This window comes from Liolophura sinensis, chromosome 11 (assembly GCF_032854445.1).
Source record: "Liolophura sinensis isolate JHLJ2023 chromosome 11, CUHK_Ljap_v2, whole genome shotgun sequence".
NCBI lineage: Eukaryota > Metazoa > Mollusca > Polyplacophora > Chitonida > Chitonidae > Liolophura > Liolophura sinensis.
In genome coordinates, this window is record NC_088305.1 from 694368 (window position 1) to 714831 (window position 20464).

Consider the following 20464-nt stretch of genomic DNA (forward strand, 5'->3'; position numbering starts at 1 on the left):
GGTGGTACGGTAAAAGGTGTTTCAGCACCCTGCGGATGGTAGAAGTTTCCCCTGGACTCTGCCCGGTTTCCTCCCAAGATCATAGTAGCAGACGTCGTATAAGTAAAACATTTTTGAGAACGGCGGAAGAGACCACAACAATAAATAAATGAATAAAGCCGATTCTTGTAGAAATACCTACTACGGTTTTTATATGTTAGACATTTTATTTTGTTAACATTCAACACTACTTAACTGAAGTGTGGTCGCAACGCAATATTACTGACAGCTGAATGTTTTGTTAGATGCTGTACCATTGAATAAGTGTTGGTCCGCCTAGAACTTCTTATATTATTGACGTTACAGCCACAACAACACCAAGGATTACACCAGTCACCAGTGTACAACTTCCTCCGGGAACACCAAGTGTGATTTTGCCACCTGGTACACCATCGGTAGTACAGCCACCTATAGGTATGAAGAATTAGTTATACGTAAAGAGATAATGTCAATCGGTCTGCAAAACAATTATCTTTTCCATTAATTTATTTCTTGGTTTTTAAGTGATGTAAAATTGAGAACAACCTGCTTTGGAAGAAAGCACGTGAAAAACTGCGTTTTTCTGAGCGCTGCGGTTTGGATATATATGTAATACCCGTATATGCCTTTGCCTATTTTGCAGCTACCACGCCGACTGTGTGTCAGATTGTTGACGGCATGGCGGACCCAACTGTCATACCAGATAAGAGCATTTCCACAAACGACGATAAGACAGATGTTACCAAGCTGAGACCGACGAGTAAAGTACCGTACACAAGCAGTGTTGCCAGACCAAGTGTAATCGTAACACTGTCACCGACGAGTGAGGTGACCTTGGGAAGTGTTAGCCTGTTGCCAAAATCTCCTGAGAGTAATATCAAGAAGTTTACTGTGGAAATTCAGCCGCTGGGATCTGAAGAATTTACGGCATACGAAGGACCAGAATCGCCACTGAAGGTAAAACTACATGCACCTACAGCATTAATGATAATTACGAAATGTATTATGCAAATTTCTAGATAAGACAAAGAAGTAGTCGATAGAAAAGGGAAACTAAAAAGATGTCCGGAAAACGTTGTTGCGTACTTTTTCATTTGTAGCTGAGTTAATGCGAGAATAATTACGTATTATTAAAGTATTAAGCAGAAGAAAGGTAAAATTTCCCTTATATGAAAATGTGACGATGTACCCTTTTCAAAAGAATGGTTCGTTCTTAATAATGGTGAGTTGTTTGAGAAGAAGTGGGTAAAATTGCTGTGCTACTTGACAGGAGATTGACGGTACAGAGAGTCTGGTATTCCCGCCTGAAGTTACAGCACAACGCATCAGAGTGATCGTTACAGAGAAGGTTGACCCTGAGTCTCCTGTGAACTTCAAACTTGATGTCCGCGCCTGCTTTAAGACTAGTAGGTTTCTGAAGGAATCTAAGCAATAATTGTACATAAGAAGCACTAAATTGTGCAACAACAAATACAAGGGGCTTTAGTGGCTCAGGTGGTTAGCGTGGCAGCTGAGTGAAACGACCATGGAGACTGTTACCTATGTGGTCGCAGTAAGTTTATTTCCAGCTCGTGCTGGATCCGGTGGTACGGTAAAAGGTGTTTCAGCACCCTGCGGATGGTGGAAGTTTCCCCTAGACTCTGCCCGGTTTCCTCCCAAGATAATAGTAGCAGACGTCGTATAAGTAAAACATTTTTGAGAACGGCGGAAGAGACCACAACAATAAATAAATGAATTAAGCCGATTCTTGTAGAAATACCTACTAAGGTTTTTATACGGTAGACATTTTATTTTGTTAACATTCAACACTACTTAACTGAAGTGTGGTCGCAACGCAATATTACTGACAGCTTAAACATTTGTTAGATGCTGTACCATTGAATAAGTTTTGGTCCGCCTAGAACTTCTTATATTATTGACGTTACAGCCACAACAACACCAAGGATTACACCAGTCACCAGTGTACAACTTCCTCCGGGAACACCAAGTGTGATTTTGCCACCTGGTACACCATCAGTAGTACAGCCACCTATAGGTATGAAGAATTAGTTATACGTAAAGAGATAATGTCAAACGGTCTGCAAAACAATTATCTTTTCCATTAATGTATTTCTTGGTTTTTAAGTGATGTAAAATTGAGAACAACCTGCTTTGGAAGAAAGCACGTGAAAAACTGCGTTTTTCTGAGCGCTGCGGTTTGGATATATATGTAATACCCGTATATGCCTTTGCCTATTTTGCAGCTACCACGCGGACTGTGTGTCAGATTGTTGACGGCATGGCGGACCCAACTGTCATACCAGATGAGAGCATTTCCACAAACGACGATAAGACAGATGTTACCAAGCTGAGACCGACGAGTAAAGTACCGTACACAAGCAGTGTTGCCAGACCAAGTGTAATCGTAACACTGTCACCGACGAGTGAGGTGACCTTGGGAAGTGTTAGCCTGTTGCCAAAATCTCCTGAGAGTAATATCAAAAAGTTTACTGTGGAAATTCAGCCGCTGGGATCTGAAGAATTTACGGCATACGAAGGACCAGAATCGCCACTGAAGGTAAAACTACATGCACCTACAGCATTAATGATAATTACGAAATGTATTATGCAAATTTCTAGATAAGACAAAGAAGTAGTCGATAGAAAAGGGAAACTAAAAAGATGTCCGGAAAATGTTGTTGCGTACTTTTTCATTTGTAGCTGAGTTAATGCGAGAATAATTACGTATTATTAAAGTATTAAGCAGAAGAAAGGTAAAATTTCCCTTATATGAAAATGTGACGATGTACCCTTATCAAAAGAATGGTTCTTTCTTAATAATGGTGAGTTGTTTGAGAAGATGTGGGTAAAATTGCTGTTCTATTTGACAGGAGATTGACGGTACGGAGAATCTGGTATTCCCGCCTGAAGTTACAGCACAAACGCATCAGAGTGATCGTTACAGAGAAGGTTGACCCTGAGTCTCCTGTGAACTTCAAACTTGATGTCCGCGCCTGCTTTAAGACTAGTAGGTTTCTGAAGGAATCTAAGCAATAATTGTACATAAGAAGCACTAAATTGTGCAACAACAAATACAAGGGGCTTTAGTGGCTCAGGTGGTTAGCGTGGCAGCTGAGTGAAACGACCATGGAGCCTGTTATCTATGTGGTCGCAGTAAGTTTATGTCCAGCTCGTGCTGGATCCGGTGGTACGGTAAAAGGTGTTTCAGCACCCTGCGGATGGTAGAAGTTTCCCCTAGACTCTGTCCGGTTTCCTCCCAAGATAATAGTAGCAGACGTCGTATAAGTAAAACATTTTTGAGAACGGCGGAAGAGACCACAACAATAAATAAATGAATAAAGCCGATTTTTGTAGAAATACCTACTAAGGCTTTTATACGGTAGACATTTTATCTTGTTAACATTCAACACTACTTAACTGAAGTGTGGTCGCAACGCAATATTACTGACAGCTTAAACTTTTGTTAGATGCTGTACCATTGAATAAGTGTTGGTCCGCCTAGAACTTCTTATATTATTGACGTTACAGCCACAACAACACCAAGGATTACACCAGTCACCAGTGTACAACTTCCTCCGGGAACACCAAGTGTGATTTTGCCACCTGGTACACCATCAGTACTACAGCCACCTGCCCCTCCAAGTGTGGTACCACCACCGTTGACACCTAGCGTCAAACCTCCAATGGGTACACCGAGTGTGATTTTGCCACCTGGTACACCATCAGTAGTACAGCCACCTATAGGTATGAAGAATTAGTCATATGTAAAGAGATAATGTCAAACGATCTGCGAAACAATTATCTTTTCCATTAATTTCTTTCTTGGTTTTTAAGTGATGTAAAATTGAGAACAACCTGCTTTGGAAGAAAGCACGTAAAAAACTGTGTTTTTCTGAGCGCTGCGGTTTGGATATATATGTAATACCCGTATATGCCTTTGCCTATTTTGCAGCTACCACGCCGACTGTGTGTCAGATTGTTGACGGCATGGCGGACCCAACTGTCATACCAGATGAGAGCATTTCCACAAACGACGATAAGACAGATGTTACCAAGCTGAGACCGACGAGTAAAGTACCGTACACAAGCAGTGTTGCCAGACCAAGTGTAATCGTAACACTGTCACCGACGAGTGAGGTGACCTTGGGAAGTGTTAGCCTGTTGCCAAAATCTCCTGAGAGTAATATCAAAAAGTTTACTGTGGAAATTCAGCCGCTGGGATCTGAAGAATTTACGGCATACGAAGGACCAGAATCGCCACTGAAGGTAAAATTACATGCACCTACAGCGTTAATGATAATTACGAAACGTATTATGCAAATTTCTAGAAAAGACAAAAGAAGTAGTCGATAGAAAAGGGAAACTAAAAAGATGTCCGGAAAACGTTGTTGCGTACTTTTTCATTTGTAGCTGAGTTAATGCGAGAATAATTACGTATTATTAAAGTATTAAGCAGAAGAAAGGTAAAATTTCCCTTATATGAAAATGTGACGATGTACCCTTTTCAAAAGAATGGTTCTTTCTTAATAATGGTGAGTTGTTTGAGAAGATGTGGGTAAAATTGCTGTTCTATTTGACAGGAGATTGACGGTACGGAGAATCTGGTATTCCCGCCTGAAGTTACAGCACAACGCATCAGAGTGATCGTTACAGAGAAGGTTGACCCTGAGTCTCCTGTGAACTTCAAACTTGATGTCCGCGCCTGCTTTAAGACTAGTAGGTTTCTGAAGGAATCTAAGCAATAATTGTACATAAGAAGCACTAAATTGTGCAACAACAAATACAAGGGGCTTTAGTGGCTCAGGTGGTTAGCGTGGCAGCTGAGTGAAACGACCATGGAGCCTGTTATCTATGTGGTCGCAGTAAGTTAATGTCCAGCTCGTGCTGGATCCGGTGGTACGGTAAAAGGTGTTTCAGCACCCTGCGGATGGTAGAAGTTTCCCCTGGACTCTGCCCGGTTTCCTCCCAAGATCATAGTAGCAGACGTCGTATAAGTAAAACATTTTTGAGAACGGCGGAAGAGACCACAACAATAAATAAATGAATAAAGCCGATTCTTGTAGAAATACCTACTACGGTTTTTATATGTTAGACATTTTATTTTGTTAACATTCAACACTACTTAACTGAAGTGTGGTCGCAACGCAATATTACTGACAGCTGAATGTTTTGTTAGATGCTGTACCATTGAATAAGTGTTGGTCCGCCTAGAACTTCTTATATTATTGACGTTACAGCCACAACAACACCAAGGATTACACCAGTCACCAGTGTACAACTTCCTCCGGGAACACCAAGTGTGATTTTGCCACCTGGTACACCATCGGTAGTACAGCCACCTATAGGTATGAAGAATTAGTTATACGTAAAGAGATAATGTCAATCGGTCTGCAAAACAATTATCTTTTCCATTAATTTATTTCTTGGTTTTTAAGTGATGTAAAATTGAGAACAACCTGCTTTGGAAGAAAGCACGTGAAAAACTGTGTTTTTCTGAGCGCTGCGGTTTGGATATATATGTAATACCCGTATATGCCTTTGCCTATTTTGCAGCTACCACGCCGACTGTGTGTCAGATTGTTGACGGCATGGCGGACCCAACTGTCATACCAGATAAGAGCATTTCCACAAACGACGATAAGACAGATGTTACCAAGCTGAGACCGACGAGTAAAGTACCGTACACAAGCAGTGTTGCCAGACCAAGTGTAATCGTAACACTGTCACCGACGAGTGAGGTGACCTTGGGAAGTGTTAGCCTGTTGCCAAAATCTCCTGAGAGTAATATCAAGAAGTTTACTGTGGAAATTCAGCCGCTGGGATCTGAAGAATTTACGGCATACGAAGGACCAGAATCGCCACTGAAGGTAAAACTACATGCACCTACAGCATTAATGATAATTACGAAATGTATTATGCAAATTTCTAGATAAGACAAAGAAGTAGTCGATAGAAAAGGGAAACTAAAAAGATGTCCGGAAAACGTTGTTGCGTACTTTTTCATTTGTAGCTGAGTTAATGCGAGAATAATTACGTATTATTAAAGTATTAAGCAGAAGAAAGTTAAAATTTCCCTTATATGAAAATGTGACGATGTACCCTTTTCAAAAGAATGGTTCTTTCTTAATAATGGTGAGTTGTTTGAGAAGATGTGGGTAAAATTGCTGTTCTATTTGACAGGAGATTGACGGTACGGAGAATCTGGTATTCCCGCCTGAAGTTACAGCACAACGCATCAGAGTGATCGTTACAGAGAAGGTTGACCCTGAGTCTCCTGTGAACTTCAAACTTGATGTCCGCGCCTGCTTTAAGACTAGTAGGTTTCTGAAGGAATCTAAGCAATAATTGTACATAAGAAGCACTAAATTGTGCAACAACAAATACAAGGGGCTTTAGTGGCTCAGGTGGTTAGCGTGGCAGCTGAGTGAAACGACCATGGAGCCTGTTATCTATGTGGTCGCAGTAAGTTTATGTCCAGCTCGTGCTGGATCCGGTGGTACGGTAAAAGGTGTTTCAGCACCCTGCGGATGGTAGAAGTTTCCCCTAGACTCTGTCCGGTTTCCTCCCAAGATAATAGTAGCAGACGTCGTATAAGTAAAACATTTTTGAGAACGGCGGAAGAGACCACAACAATAAATAAATGAATTAAGCGGATTCTTGTAGAACTACCTACTACGGTTTTTACACGTTAGACATTTTATTTTGTTAACATTCAACACTACTTAACTGAAGTGTGGTCGCAACGCAATATTACTGACAGCTTAAACATTTGTTAGATGCTGTACCATTGAATAAGTTTTGGTCCGCCTAGAACTTCTTATATTATTGACGTTACAGCCACAACAACACCAAGGATTACACCAGTCACCAGTGTACAACTTCCTCCGGGAACACCAAGTGTGATTTTGCCACCTGGTACACCATCAGTAGTACAGCCACCTGCCCCTCCAAGTGTGGTACCACCACCGTTGACACCTAGCGTCAAACCTCCAATGGGTACACCGAGTGTGATTTTGCCACCTGGTACACCATCGGTAGTACAGCCACCTATAGGTATGAAGAATTAGTCATATGTAAAGAGATAATGTCAAACGATCTGCAAAACAATTATCTTTTCCATTAATTTCTTTCTTGGTTTTTAAGTGATGTTAAATTGAGAACAACCTGCTTTGGAAGAAAGCACGTGAAAAACTGTGTTTTTCTGAGCGCTGTGGTTTGGATATATATGTAATACCCGTATATGCCTTTGCCTATTTTGCAGCTACCACGCCGACTGTGTGTCAGATTGTTGACGGCATGGCGGACCCAACTGTCATACCGGATGAGAGCATTTCCACAAACGACGATAAGACAGATGTTACCAAGCTGAGACCGACGAGTAAAGTACCGTACACAAGCAGTGTTGCCAGACCAAGTGTAATCGTAACACTGTCACCGACGAGTGAGGTGCCCTTGGGAAGTGTTAGCCTGTTGCCAAAATCTCCTGAGAGTAATATCAAGAAGTTTACTGTGGAAATTCAGCCGCTGGGATCTGAAGAATTTACGGCATACGAAGGACCAGAATCGCCACTGAAGGTAAAATTACATGCACCTACAGCGTTAATGATAATTACGAAACGTATTATGCAAATTTCTAGATGAGACAAAAGAAGTAGTCGATAGAAAAGGGAAACTAAAAAGATGTCCGGAAAACGTTGTTGCGTACTTTTTCATTTGTAGCTGAGTTAATGCGAGAATAATTAAGTATTGTGAAAGTATTAAGCAGAAGAAAGGTAAAATTTCCCTTATATGAAAATGTGACGATGTACCCTTATCAAAAGAATGGTTCGTTCTTAATAATGGTGAGTTGTTTGAGAAGAAGTGGGTAAAATTGCTGTTCTACTTGACAGGAGATTGACGGTACAGAGAGTCTGGTATTCCCGCCTGAAGTTACAGCACAACGCATCAGAGTGATCGTTACAGAGAAGGTTGACCCTGAGTCTCCTGTGAACTTTAAACTTGATGTCCGCGCCTGCTTTAAGACTAGTAGGTTTCTGAAGGAATCTAAGCAATAATTGTACATAAGAAGCACTAAATTGTGCAACAACAAATACAAGGGGCTTTAGTGGCTCAGGTGGTTAGCGTGGCAGCTGAGTGAAACGACCATGGAGCCTGTTATCTATGTGGTCGCAGTAAGTTTATGTCCAGCTCGTGCTGGATCCAATGGTACGGTAAAAGGTGTTTCAGCACCCTGCGGATGGTAGAAGTTTCCCCTAGACTCTGCCCGGTTTCCTCCCAAGATAATAGTAGCAGACGTCGTAAAAGTAAAACATTTTTCAGAGCGGCGGAAGAGACCACAACAATAAATAAATGAATAAAGCCGATTTTTGTAGAAATACCTACTAAGGTTTTTATACGTTAGACATTTTATTTTGTTAACATTCAACACTACTTAACTGAAGTGTGGTCGCAACGGAATATTACTGACAGCTTAAACTTTTGTTAGATGCTGTACCATTGAATAAGTGTTGGTCCGCCTAGAACTTCTTATATTATTGACGTTACAGCCACAACAACACCAAGGATTACACCAGTCACCAGTGTACAACTTCCTCCGGGAACACCAAGTGTGAATTTGCCACCTGGTACACCATCGGTAGTACAGCCACCTATAGGTATGAAGAATTAGTTATACGTAAAGAGATAATGTCAAACCATCTGCAAAACAATTATCTTTCCCATTAATTTCTTTCTTGGTTTTTAAGTGATGTAAAATTGAGAACAACCTGCTTTGGAAGAAAGCACGTGAAAAACTGCGTTTTTCTGAGCGCTGCGGTTTGGATATATATGTAATACCCGTATATGCCTTTGCCTATTTTGCAGCTACCACGCCGACTGTGTGTCAGATTGTTGACGGCATGGCGGACCCAACTGTCATACCAGATGAGAGCATTTCCACAAACGACGATAAGACAGATGTTACCAAGCTGAGACCGACGAGTAAAGTACCGTACACAAGCAGTGTTGCCAGACCAAGTGTAATCGTAACACTGTCACCGACGAGTGAGGTGACCTTGGGAAGTGTTAGCCTGTTGCCAAAATCTCCTGAGAGTAATATCAAAAAGTTTACTGTGGAAATTCAGCCGCTGAGATCTGAAGAATTTACGGCATACGAAGGACCAGAATCGCCACTGAAGGTAAAACTACATGCACCTACAGCATTAATGATAATTACGAAATGTATTATGCAAATTTCTAGATAAGACAAAGAAGTAGTCGATAGAAAAGGGAAACTAAAAAGATGTCCGGAAAATGTTGTTGCGTACTTTTTCATTTGTAGCTGAGTTAATGCGAGGATAATTACGTATTATTAAAGTATTAAGCAGAAGAAAGGTAAAATTTCCCTTATATGAAAATGTGACGATGTACCCTTATCAAAAGAATGGTTCTTTCTTAATAATGGTGAGTTGTTTGAGAAGATGTGGGTAAAATTGCTGTTCTATTTGACAGGAGATTGACGGTACAGAGAATCTGGTATTCCCGCCTGAAGTTACAGCACAACGCATCAGGGTGATCGTTACAGAGAAGGTTGACCCTGAGTCTCCTGTGAACTTCAAACTTGATGTCCGCGCCTGCTTTAAGACTAGTAGGTTTCTGAAGGAATCTAAGCAATAATTGTACATAAGAAGCACTAAATTGTGCAACAACAAAGACAAGGGGCTTTAGTGGCTCAGGTGGTTAGCGTGGCAGCTGAGTGAAACGACCATGGAGCCTGTTATCTATGTGGTCGCAGTAAGTTTATGTCCAGCTTGTGCTGGATCCGGTGGTACGGTAAAAGGTGTTTCAGCACCCTGCGGATGGTAGAAGTTTCCCCTGGACTCTGCCCGGTTTCCTCCCAAGATCATAGTAGCAGACGTCGTATAAGTAAAACATTTTTGAGAACGGCGGAAGAGACCACAACAATAAATAAATGAATAAAGCCGATTTTTGTAGAAATACCTACTACGGTTTTTATACGGTAGACATTTTATCTTGTTAACATTTAACACTACTTAACTGAAGTGTGGTCGCAACGCAATATTACTGACAGCTTAAAGTTTTGTTAGATGCTGTACTATTGAATAAGTGTTGGTCCGCCTAGAACTTCTTATATTATTGACGTTACAGCCACAACAACACCAAGGATTACACCAGTCACCAGTGTACAACTTCCTCCGGGAACACCAAGTGTGATTTTGCCACCTGGTACACCATCAGTACTACAGCCACCTGCCCCTCCAAGTGTGGTACCACCACCGTTGACACCTAGCGTCAAACCTCCAATGGGTACACCGAGTGTGATTTTGCCACCTGGTACACCATCAGTAGTACAGCCACCTATAGGTATGAAGAATTAGTCATATGTAAAGAGATAATGTCAAACGATCTGCAAAACAATTATCTTTTCCATTAATTTCTTTCTTGGTTTTTAAGTGATGTTAAATTGAGAACAACCTGCTTTGGAAGAAAGCACGTGAAAAACTGTGTTTTTCTGAGCGCTGTGGTTTGGATATATATGTAATACCCGTATATGCCTTTGCCTATTTTGCAGCTACCACGCCGACTGTGTGTCAGATTGTTGACGGCATGGCGGACCCAACTGTCATACCGGATGAGAGCATTTCCACAAACGACGATAAGACAGATGTTACCAAGCTGAGACCGACGAGTAAAGTACCGTACACAAGCAGTGTTGCCAGACCAAGTGTAATCGTAACACTGTCACCGACGAGTGAGGTGCCCTTGGGAAGTGTTAGCCTGTTGCCAAAATCTCCTGAGAGTAATATCAAGAAGTTTACTGTGGAAATTCAGCCGCTGGGATCTGAAGAATTTACGGCATACGAAGGACCAGAATCGCCACTGAAGGTAAAATTACATGCACCTACAGCGTTAATGATAATTACGAAACGTATTATGCAAATTTCTAGATGAGACAAAAGAAGTAGTCGATAGAAAAGGGAAACTAAAAAATGTCCGGAAAACGTTGTTGCGTACTTTTTCATTTGTAGCTGAGTTAATGCGAGAATAATTAAGTATTGTGAAAGTATTAAGCAGAAGAAAGGTAAAATTTCCCTTATATGAAAATGTGACGATGTACCCTTATCAAAAGAATGGTTCGTTCTTAATAATGGTGAGTTGTTTGAGAAGAAGTGGGTAAAATTGCTGTTCTACTTGACAGGAGATTGACGGTACAGAGAGTCTGGTATTCCCGCCTGAAGTTACAGCACAACGCATCAGAGTGATCGTTACAGAGAAGGTTGACCCTGAGTCTCCTGTGAACTTTAAACTTGATGTCCGCGCCTGCTTTAAGACTAGTAGGTTTCTGAAGGAATCTAAGCAATAATTGTACATAAGAAGCACTAAATTGTGCAACAACAAATACAAGGGGCTTTAGTGGCTCAGGTGGTTAGCGTGGCAGCTGAGTGAAACGACCATGGAGCCTGTTATCTATGTGGTCGCAGTAAGTTTATGTCCAGCTCGTGCTGGATCCAATGGTACGGTAAAAGGTGTTTCAGCACCCTGCGGATGGTAGAAGTTTCCCCTAGACTCTGCCCGGTTTCCTCCCAAGATAATAGTAGCAGACGTCGTAAAAGTAAAACATTTTTCAGAGCGGCGGAAGAGACCACAACAATAAATAAATGAATAAAGCCGATTTTTGTAGAAATACCTACTAAGGTTTTTATACGTTAGACATTTTATTTTGTTAACATTCAACACTACTTAACTGAAGTGTGGTCGCAACGGAATATTACTGACAGCTTAAACTTTTGTTAGATGCTGTACCATTGAATAAGTGTTGGTCCGCCTAGAACTTCTTATATTATTGACGTTACAGCCACAACAACACCAAGGATTACACCAGTCACCAGTGTACAACTTCCTCCGGGAACACCAAGTGTGAATTTGCCACCTGGTACACCATCGGTAGTACAGCCACCTATAGGTATGAAGAATTAGTTATACGTAAAGAGATAATGTCAAACCATCTGCAAAACAATTATCTTTCCCATTAATTTCTTTCTTGGTTTTTAAGTGATGTAAAATTGAGAACAACCTGCTTTGGAAGAAAGCACGTGAAAAACTGCGTTTTTCTGAGCGCTGCGGTTTGGATATATATGTAATACCCGTATATGCCTTTGCCTATTTTGCAGCTACCACGCCGACTGTGTGTCAGATTGTTGACGGCATGGCGGACCCAACTGTCATACCAGATGAGAGCATTTCCACAAACGACGATAAGACAGATGTTACCAAGCTGAGACCGACGAGTAAAGTACCGTACACAAGCAGTGTTGCCAGACCAAGTGTAATCGTAACACTGTCACCGACGAGTGAGGTGACCTTGGGAAGTGTTAGCCTGTTGCCAAAATCTCCTGAGAGTAATATCAAAAAGTTTACTGTGGAAATTCAGCCGCTGAGATCTGAAGAATTTACGGCATACGAAGGACCAGAATCGCCACTGAAGGTAAAACTACATGCACCTACAGCATTAATGATAATTACGAAATGTATTATGCAAATTTCTAGATAAGACAAAGAAGTAGTCGATAGAAAAGGGAAACTAAAAAGATGTCCGGAAAATGTTGTTGCGTACTTTTTCATTTGTAGCTGAGTTAATGCGAGGATAATTACGTATTATTAAAGTATTAAGCAGAAGAAAGGTAAAATTTCCCTTATATGAAAATGTGACGATGTACCCTTATCAAAAGAATGGTTCTTTCTTAATAATGGTGAGTTGTTTGAGAAGATGTGGGTAAAATTGCTGTTCTATTTGACAGGAGATTGACGGTACAGAGAATCTGGTATTCCCGCCTGAAGTTACAGCACAACGCATCAGGGTGATCGTTACAGAGAAGGTTGACCCTGAGTCTCCTGTGAACTTCAAACTTGATGTCCGCGCCTGCTTTAAGACTAGTAGGTTTCTGAAGGAATCTAAGCAATAATTGTACATAAGAAGCACTAAATTGTGCAACAACAAAGACAAGGGGCTTTAGTGGCTCAGGTGGTTAGCGTGGCAGCTGAGTGAAACGACCATGGAGCCTGTTATCTATGTGGTCGCAGTAAGTTTATGTCCAGCTTGTGCTGGATCCGGTGGTACGGTAAAAGGTGTTTCAGCACCCTGCGGATGGTAGAAGTTTCCCCTAGACTCTGTCCGGTTTCCTCCCAAGATAATAGTAGCAGACGTCGTATAATAAAAACATTTTTGAGAACGGCGGAAGAGACCACAACAATAAATAAATGAATAAAGCCGATTTTTGTAGAAATACCTACTACGGTTTTTATACGGTAGACATTTTATTTTGTTAACATTCGACACTACTTAACTGAAGTGTGGTCGCAACGCAATATTACGGACAGCTTAAACTTTTGTTAGATGCTGTACCATTGAATAAGTGTTGGTCCGCCTAGAACTTCTTATATTATTGACGTTACAGCCACAACAACACCAAGGATTACACCAGTCACCAGTGTACAACTTCCTCCGGGAACACCAAGTGTGATTTTGCCACCTGGTACACCATCAGTAGTACAGCCACCTGCCCCTCCAAGTGTGGTACCACCACCGTTGACACCTAGCGTCAAACCTCCAATGGGTACACCGAGTGTGATTTTGCCACCTGGTACACCATCGGTAGTACAGCCACCTATAGGTATGAAGAATTAGTCATATGTAAAGAGATAATGTCAAACCATCTGCAAAACAATTATCTTTTCCATTAATTTCTTTCTTGGTTTTTAAGTGATGTTAAATTGAGAACAACCTGCTTTGGAAGAAAGCACGTGAAAAACTGTGTTTTTCTGAGCGCTGTGGTTTGGATATATATGTAATACCCGTATATGCCTTTGCCTATTTTGCAGCTACCACGCCGACTGTGTGTCAGATTGTTGACGGCATGGCGGACCCAACTGTCATACCGGATGAGAGCATTTCCACAAACGACGATAAGACAGATGTTACCAAGCTGAGACCGACGAGTAAAGTACCGTACACAAGCAGTGTTGCCAGACCAAGTGTAATCGTAACACTGTCACCGACGAGTGAGGTGCCCTTGGGAAGTGTTAGCCTGTTGCCAAAATCTCCTGAGAGTAATATCAAGAAGTTTACTGTGGAAATTCAGCCGCTGGGATCTGAAGAATTTACGGCATACGAAGGACCAGAATCGCCACTGAAGGTAAAATTACATGCACCTACAGCGTTAATGATAATTACGAAACGTATTATGCAAATTTCTAGATGAGACAAAAGAAGTAGTCGATAGAAAAGGGAAACTAAAAAGATGTCCGGAAAACGTTGTTGCGTACTTTTTCATTTGTAGCTGAGTTAATGCGAGAATAATTACGTATTGTGAAAGTATTAAGCAGAAGAAAGGTAAAATTTCCCTTATATGAAAATGTGACGATGTACCCTTATCAAAAGAATGGTTCGTTCTTAATAATGGTGAGTTGTTTGAGAAGAAGTGGGTAAAATTGCTGTTCTACTTGACAGGAGATTGACGGTACAGAGAGTCTGGTATTCCCGCCTGAAGTTACAGCACAACGCATCAGAGTGATCGTTACAGAGAAGGTTGACCCTGAGTCTCCTGTGAACTTTAAACTTGATGTCCGCGCCTGCTTTAAGACTAGTAGGTTTCTGAAGGAATCTAAGCAATAATTGTACATAAGAAGCACTAAATTGTGCAACAACAAATACAAGGGGCTTTAGTGGCTCAGGTGGTTAGCGTGGCAGCTGAGTGAAACGACCATGGAGCCTGTTATCTATGTGGTCGCAGTAAGTTTATGTCCAGCTCGTGCTGGATCCAATGGTACGGTAAAAGGTGTTTCAGCACCCTGCGGATGGTAGAAGTTTCCCCTAGACTCTGCCCGGTTTCCTCCCAAGATAATAGTAGCAGACGTCGTAAAAGTAAAACATTTTTCAGAGCGGCGGAAGAGACCACAACAATAAATAAATGAATAAAGCCGATTTTTGTAGAAATACCTACTAAGGTTTTTATACGTTAGACATTTTATTTTGTTAACATTCAACACTACTTAACTGAAGTGTGGTCGCAACGGAATATTACTGACAGCTTAAACTTTTGTTAGATGCTGTACCATTGAATAAGTGTTGGTCCGCCTAGAACTTCTTATATTATTGACGTTACAGCCACAACAACACCAAGGATTACACCAGTCACCAGTGTACAACTTCCTCCGGGAACACCAAGTGTGAATTTGCCACCTGGTACACCATCGGTAGTACAGCCACCTATAGGTATGAAGAATTAGTTATACGTAAAGAGATAATGTCAAACCATCTGCAAAACAATTATCTTTCCCATTAATTTCTTTCTTTTTTTTTAAGTGATGTAAAATTGAGAACAACCTGCTTTGGAAGAAAGCACGTGAAAAACTGTGTTTTTCTGAGCGCAGCGGCTTGGATATATATGTAATACCCGTATATGCCTTTGCCTATTTTGCAGCTACCACGCCGACTTTGTGTCAGATTGTTGACGGCATGGCGGACCCAACTGTCATACCAGATGAGAGCATTTCCACAAACGACGATAAGACAGATGTTACCAAGCTGAGACCGACGAGTAAAGTACCGTACACAAGCAGTGTTGCCAGACCAAGTGTAATCGTTACACTGTCACCGACGAGTGAGGTGACCTTGGGAAGTGTTAGCCTGTTGCCAAAATCTCCTGAGAGTAATATCAAAAAGTTTACTGTGGAAATTCAGCCGCTGGGATCTGAAGAGTTTACGGCATACGAAGGACCAGAATCGTCACTGAAGGTAAAAGTACATGCACCTACAGCATTAATGATAATTACGAAATGTATTATGCAAATTTCTAGATAAGACAAAGAAGTAGTCGATAGAAAAGGGAAACTAAAAAGATGTCCGGAAAACGTTGTTGCGTACTTTTTCATTTGTAGCTGAGTTATTGCGAGAATAATTACGTATTATGAAAGTATTAAGCAGAAGAAAGGTAAAATTTCCCTTATATAAAAATGTGACGATGTACCCTTTTCAAAAGAATGGTTCGTTCTTAATAATGGTGAGTTGTTTGAGAAGAAGTGGGTAAAATTGCTGTTCTACTTGACAGGAGATTGACGGTACAGAGAGTCTGGTATTCCCGCCTGAAGTTACAGCACAACGCATCAGAGTGTTCGTTACAGAGAAGGTTGACCCTGAGTCTCCTGTGAACTTCAAACTTGATGTCCGCGCTTGCTTTAAGACTAGTAGGTTTCTGAAGGAATCTAAGCCATAATTGTACATACGAAGCACTAAATTGTGCAACAACACAAAGACAAGGGGCTTTACTGGCTCAGGTGGTTAGCGTGGCAGCTGAGTGAAACGACCATGGAGCCTGTTACCTATGTGGTCGCAGTTAGTTTATGTCCAGCTCGTGCTGGATCCGGTGGTACGTTAAAAGGTGTTTCAGCACCCTGCGGATGGTAGAAGTTTCCCCTAGACTCTGTCCGGTTTCCTCCCAAGATAATAGTAGCAGACGTCGTATAAGTAAAACATTTTTCAGAGCGGCGGAAGAGACCACAGCAATAAATAAATGAATTAAGCCGATTTTTGTAGAAATACCTACTACGGTTTTTATATGTCAGACATTTTATTTTGTTAACATTCAACACTACTTAACTGAAGTGTGGTCGCAACGTAATATTACGGACAGCTTAAACTTTTGTTAGATGCTGTACCATTGAATAAGTGTTGGTCCGCCTAGAACTTCTTATATTATTGACGTTACAGCCACAACAACACCAAGGATTACACCAGTCACCAGTGTACAACTTCCTCCGGGAACACCAAGTGTGATTTTGCCACCTGGTACACCATCGGTAGTACAGCCACCTATAGGTATGAAGAATCAGTTATATGTAAAGAGATAATGTCAAACCATCTGCAAAACAATTATCTTTTCCATTAATTTCTTTCTTGGTTTTTAAGTGATGTAAAATTGAGAACAACCTGCTTTGGAAGAAAGCACGTGAAAAACTGCGTTTTTGTGGAGCGCTACGGTTTGGATATATGTGTAATACCCGTATATGCCTTTGCCTATTTTGCAGCTACCACGCCGACTGTGTGTCAGATTGTTGACGGCATGGCGGACCCAACTGTCATACCGGATGAGAGCATTTCCACAAACGACGATAAGACAGATGTTACCAAGCTGAGACCGACGAGTAAAGTACCGTACACAAGCAGTGTTGCCAGACCAAGTGTAATCGTAACACTGTCACCGACGAGTGAGGTGACCTTGGGAAGTGTTAGCCTGTTGCCGAAATCACCAGACAGTAATATCAAAAAGTTTACTGTGGAAATTCAGCCGCTGGGATCTGAAGAATTTACGGCATACGAAGGACCAGAATCGCCACTGAAGGTAAAACTACATGCACCTACAGCATTAATGATAATTACGAAATGTATTATGCAACTTTCTAGATAAGACAAAGAAGTAGTCGATAGAAAAGGGAAACTAAAAAGATGTCCGGATAACTTTGTTGCGTACTTTTTCATTTGTAGCTGAGTTAATGCGAGAATAATTAGGTATTTTTAAAGTAAGAAGGAAATTAATGGTAAAATTTCTTTTATATTATAATGTGACAATGTCCCCTTTTTTTCTTGGCAAAAGATTGGCTCGTTGTAAAAAATGTTGAGTTTTTGGGGAAAAAGTTGGTAAAATTTGCTGTTATATTTGATAGGAATTCGACGGTACGGAGAGTCTGGTGTTCCCACCTGAAGTTACAGCAGAGCGCATCAGAGTGATCGTTACAGAGAAGGTTGACCCTGAGTCTCCTGTGAACTTCAAACTTGATGTTCGTGCCTGTTTTTCCAGTAGTAAGTTTATGTTTTTCTCTATGTCTGAGAAAACTAATGGACTTTATTTAAAGATAAGGAGACAAGTTTCACAAGAAGTGTATCTGCAGGCAACAATGTTGATAAGACTGCTAAGCCCGTAGGCAACAATTGAGAAATCCCAAATGAGTTTGTTTGGATTTTAGCCCACAGAACCGCAATTTTCCGTATAGCCTTTTGACATTTTTGTGTGGTTGATGAGTCATTATGCAGGAACTGTATGACTTGCCTGAGAGAATGGATTTGAGTAAAAAGTTAGTTTTGAGCTTCTGAGCAGAGGGGGACCTTGTCCATGTTATTTTATATTATAACATTTGAAAACAGTGATAAAAGTGTCATCCGCATACAAGAGCTCCCTTATATCTGCAGACATGCAATATTCTGCCGTAAAGACCATTGTTTTGGTACTATGGGACCACGTTTTGTATTATAACCTGACGTAGTTAAATTTTTCGTTTGGACATTTGGGCGTTTAAACTATTTTCTATTTTGTTAATTGGAGATATTGATTGAGGAGTGTTTGATTGATGATATCTACATATTAGTTTATTTTGATATTTAATTTTAAAGAGGTGGTCACAGTCTTACTCCATAGCAATACAAATATATTGAGTGCTGTTTTGTTTGGCTTTACGATTTATTTTTGATTAAATGTCGATATTTACATGTGATCTTTTTAATTCCAATAATCTTCACGAATTACACGTCAGAAGAACTCTTATCTGATCGTGAATCGCTTATATTCATGACCAATCCGTTCATTACAATGCCTGCTCTTTTTGTTGTGATCACAGCGCCACCTGTCGTTTCTTCGTGGACTCCATGGTCTGACTGTTCTGTCACGTGCGGAGAAGGCACTCGTTCACGATTTAGGTTAGTTCATCAGTCCCTTCTCATATTGAAGGATATATTGGTGAATGTGGTGAGCCCGTGTTACGCTGCTTTACGTCTACATCGCTATGCCGCACGTCGCGTTTTCCGTTGATACCATTCTCCAAGATTCTCCTGTTTCCAATGTCTCTGGGGTGATCATGGTGGCTGTTACCAGTCGACGATCCTCTTTCGTGCCGCCTTACGTGACGTTTTGTGGAGTAGACGATTATGACTTGCTACAACATGGAAAACGTGGTTTGCTTCCTTGCATTCCGTTTTTTCTTTACACATAATACTCACGGCAAAAACTGATAGGCTAATACATGTTAAACGGCTATTTGACCACTCTAGTAGACATGCCACATGTTTTATATAAAACACTAATATTTTGAAAACGGTGGAAATGATTTGCTGAAAATGTCAGTATCAACAGAATGTCGGCCTATGATTTAACAAAACGTATGCGCATGTACTTGAGCTCATTGCGACCACATTGGTGAGAAGCTCCTGGGTCATTACGCTGCGCTGGCGCGCTAACCACCTGAGCCACGGAGGCCCCCGCGTGTTAAGTTTCACCGTATACATGGCACGTTTTTATGGATATGACGTCTGCGGTCAAATAAAAACAACAAGACGTTTACACAATAATGCGTGTGTTTTTATAATTACAGGTCATGCGCCCTTAATATTTGCAGTGAATTCTGCATTGTGTTAGTGGCCAATTTTTTATTGTGAGGTTCAAAGTATCTAATCGGCATCCTCTAGTCCATCCTAAAATGGTGTTAATCCTGCTTTCATCGTTTAGACGGCATCCCGCGGCCAGGCATATCATGCATCCGCGCATGCCACATCGCTTGAGCATGCGGTTGTTGTTCAGTTATCAGTTTTCTTAGAATTAGAAACTATACTCTGGCGATACACGTGTGCGTTGGACGTGGGTTTTGATGTGTCAACGGTAGCAACACATTATTCCGTTTGCATTGAAATAAAAGGACCGTTTACTAATAGAATGTTTTCTGTTAAAGCCCAATATTCTGTCATATTCAACATAATATCCTGTTAGTTTGATAGACTGGTTGTGTTGAATTAATAGAATACGTGTGTTATATTTAACAGAATTATCTGCCGCAAATACAGAATACAGTCTAGCATCACTCAGATAACAGGCTTCCTATTAAATTTAATTGTTTAATTGTTTGAGTCTGTTAATGCGCATCAACAGGTCTTTTCCATGTTTCTGTGTCGGAATTAAGAAAACGCCTGATCGCAAGAATATATACAGCCATGAGCCGACTATAATTCTTAAACAGAACGAACCCTATTTCCTCCGTCATGCCTGTTGGCTTTAAAATACAGACAGCTGTGTTTCATTCTGCCTGACCTATTCCCAAGGTCAACTGGCAAGGCCACATGATCACGTGCAAGCATCATGTAATTCAGGATGATGTTCTGGGCGAGGCCATGTTGGGACTGCTTCATGTGAATCATATCCGCTGATATATCGTTCCAGATGCAAGTCTAATAGTTTTTCGAAGGCAGGATTGTAAATTTTTATTGGTGACTGTCAAACGTGCTACCCTGTCTTTGCGGCCCATATCCATGCGCCAATGTCTCATAACTTCATAGGAGAGCTATCTCGGTATCGTCTACAGGAGTTTTCCCGAGAATGTGATTGGTCGACTATAAATGACATCCTTGATC

At 41.0% G+C, this 20464-nt stretch overlaps 1 protein-coding gene across 1 annotated transcript in view; it reads left to right on the plus strand.

The window, feature by feature from the left end:
• The window catches only part of LOC135477728 (mucin-16-like), a 141302-nt gene that overhangs the window by 109581 nt on the left and 11257 nt on the right, over nucleotides 1–20464 (plus strand). The window contains exons 126-152 of the mRNA XM_064757923.1: nucleotides 662–975; nucleotides 1289–1424; nucleotides 2262–2575; nucleotides 2889–2967; nucleotides 3547–3762; nucleotides 3971–4284; nucleotides 4599–4734; nucleotides 5572–5885; nucleotides 6199–6334; nucleotides 6856–7071; nucleotides 7280–7593; nucleotides 7908–8043; nucleotides 8881–9194; nucleotides 9508–9643; nucleotides 10165–10380; nucleotides 10589–10902; nucleotides 11216–11351; nucleotides 12189–12502; nucleotides 12816–12951; nucleotides 13473–13688; nucleotides 13897–14210; nucleotides 14525–14660; nucleotides 15498–15811; nucleotides 16125–16260; nucleotides 17101–17414; nucleotides 17737–17872; nucleotides 18685–18763. Of these exons, the coding sequence (XP_064613993.1) occupies nucleotides 662–975; nucleotides 1289–1424; nucleotides 2262–2575; nucleotides 2889–2967; nucleotides 3547–3762; nucleotides 3971–4284; nucleotides 4599–4734; nucleotides 5572–5885; nucleotides 6199–6334; nucleotides 6856–7071; nucleotides 7280–7593; nucleotides 7908–8043; nucleotides 8881–9194; nucleotides 9508–9643; nucleotides 10165–10380; nucleotides 10589–10902; nucleotides 11216–11351; nucleotides 12189–12502; nucleotides 12816–12951; nucleotides 13473–13688; nucleotides 13897–14210; nucleotides 14525–14660; nucleotides 15498–15811; nucleotides 16125–16260; nucleotides 17101–17414; nucleotides 17737–17872; nucleotides 18685–18763 (5836 nt within the window). The remainder of the gene's footprint in view (nucleotides 1–661; nucleotides 976–1288; nucleotides 1425–2261; nucleotides 2576–2888; nucleotides 2968–3546; nucleotides 3763–3970; nucleotides 4285–4598; nucleotides 4735–5571; nucleotides 5886–6198; nucleotides 6335–6855; nucleotides 7072–7279; nucleotides 7594–7907; nucleotides 8044–8880; nucleotides 9195–9507; nucleotides 9644–10164; nucleotides 10381–10588; nucleotides 10903–11215; nucleotides 11352–12188; nucleotides 12503–12815; nucleotides 12952–13472; nucleotides 13689–13896; nucleotides 14211–14524; nucleotides 14661–15497; nucleotides 15812–16124; nucleotides 16261–17100; nucleotides 17415–17736; nucleotides 17873–18684; nucleotides 18764–20464) is intronic.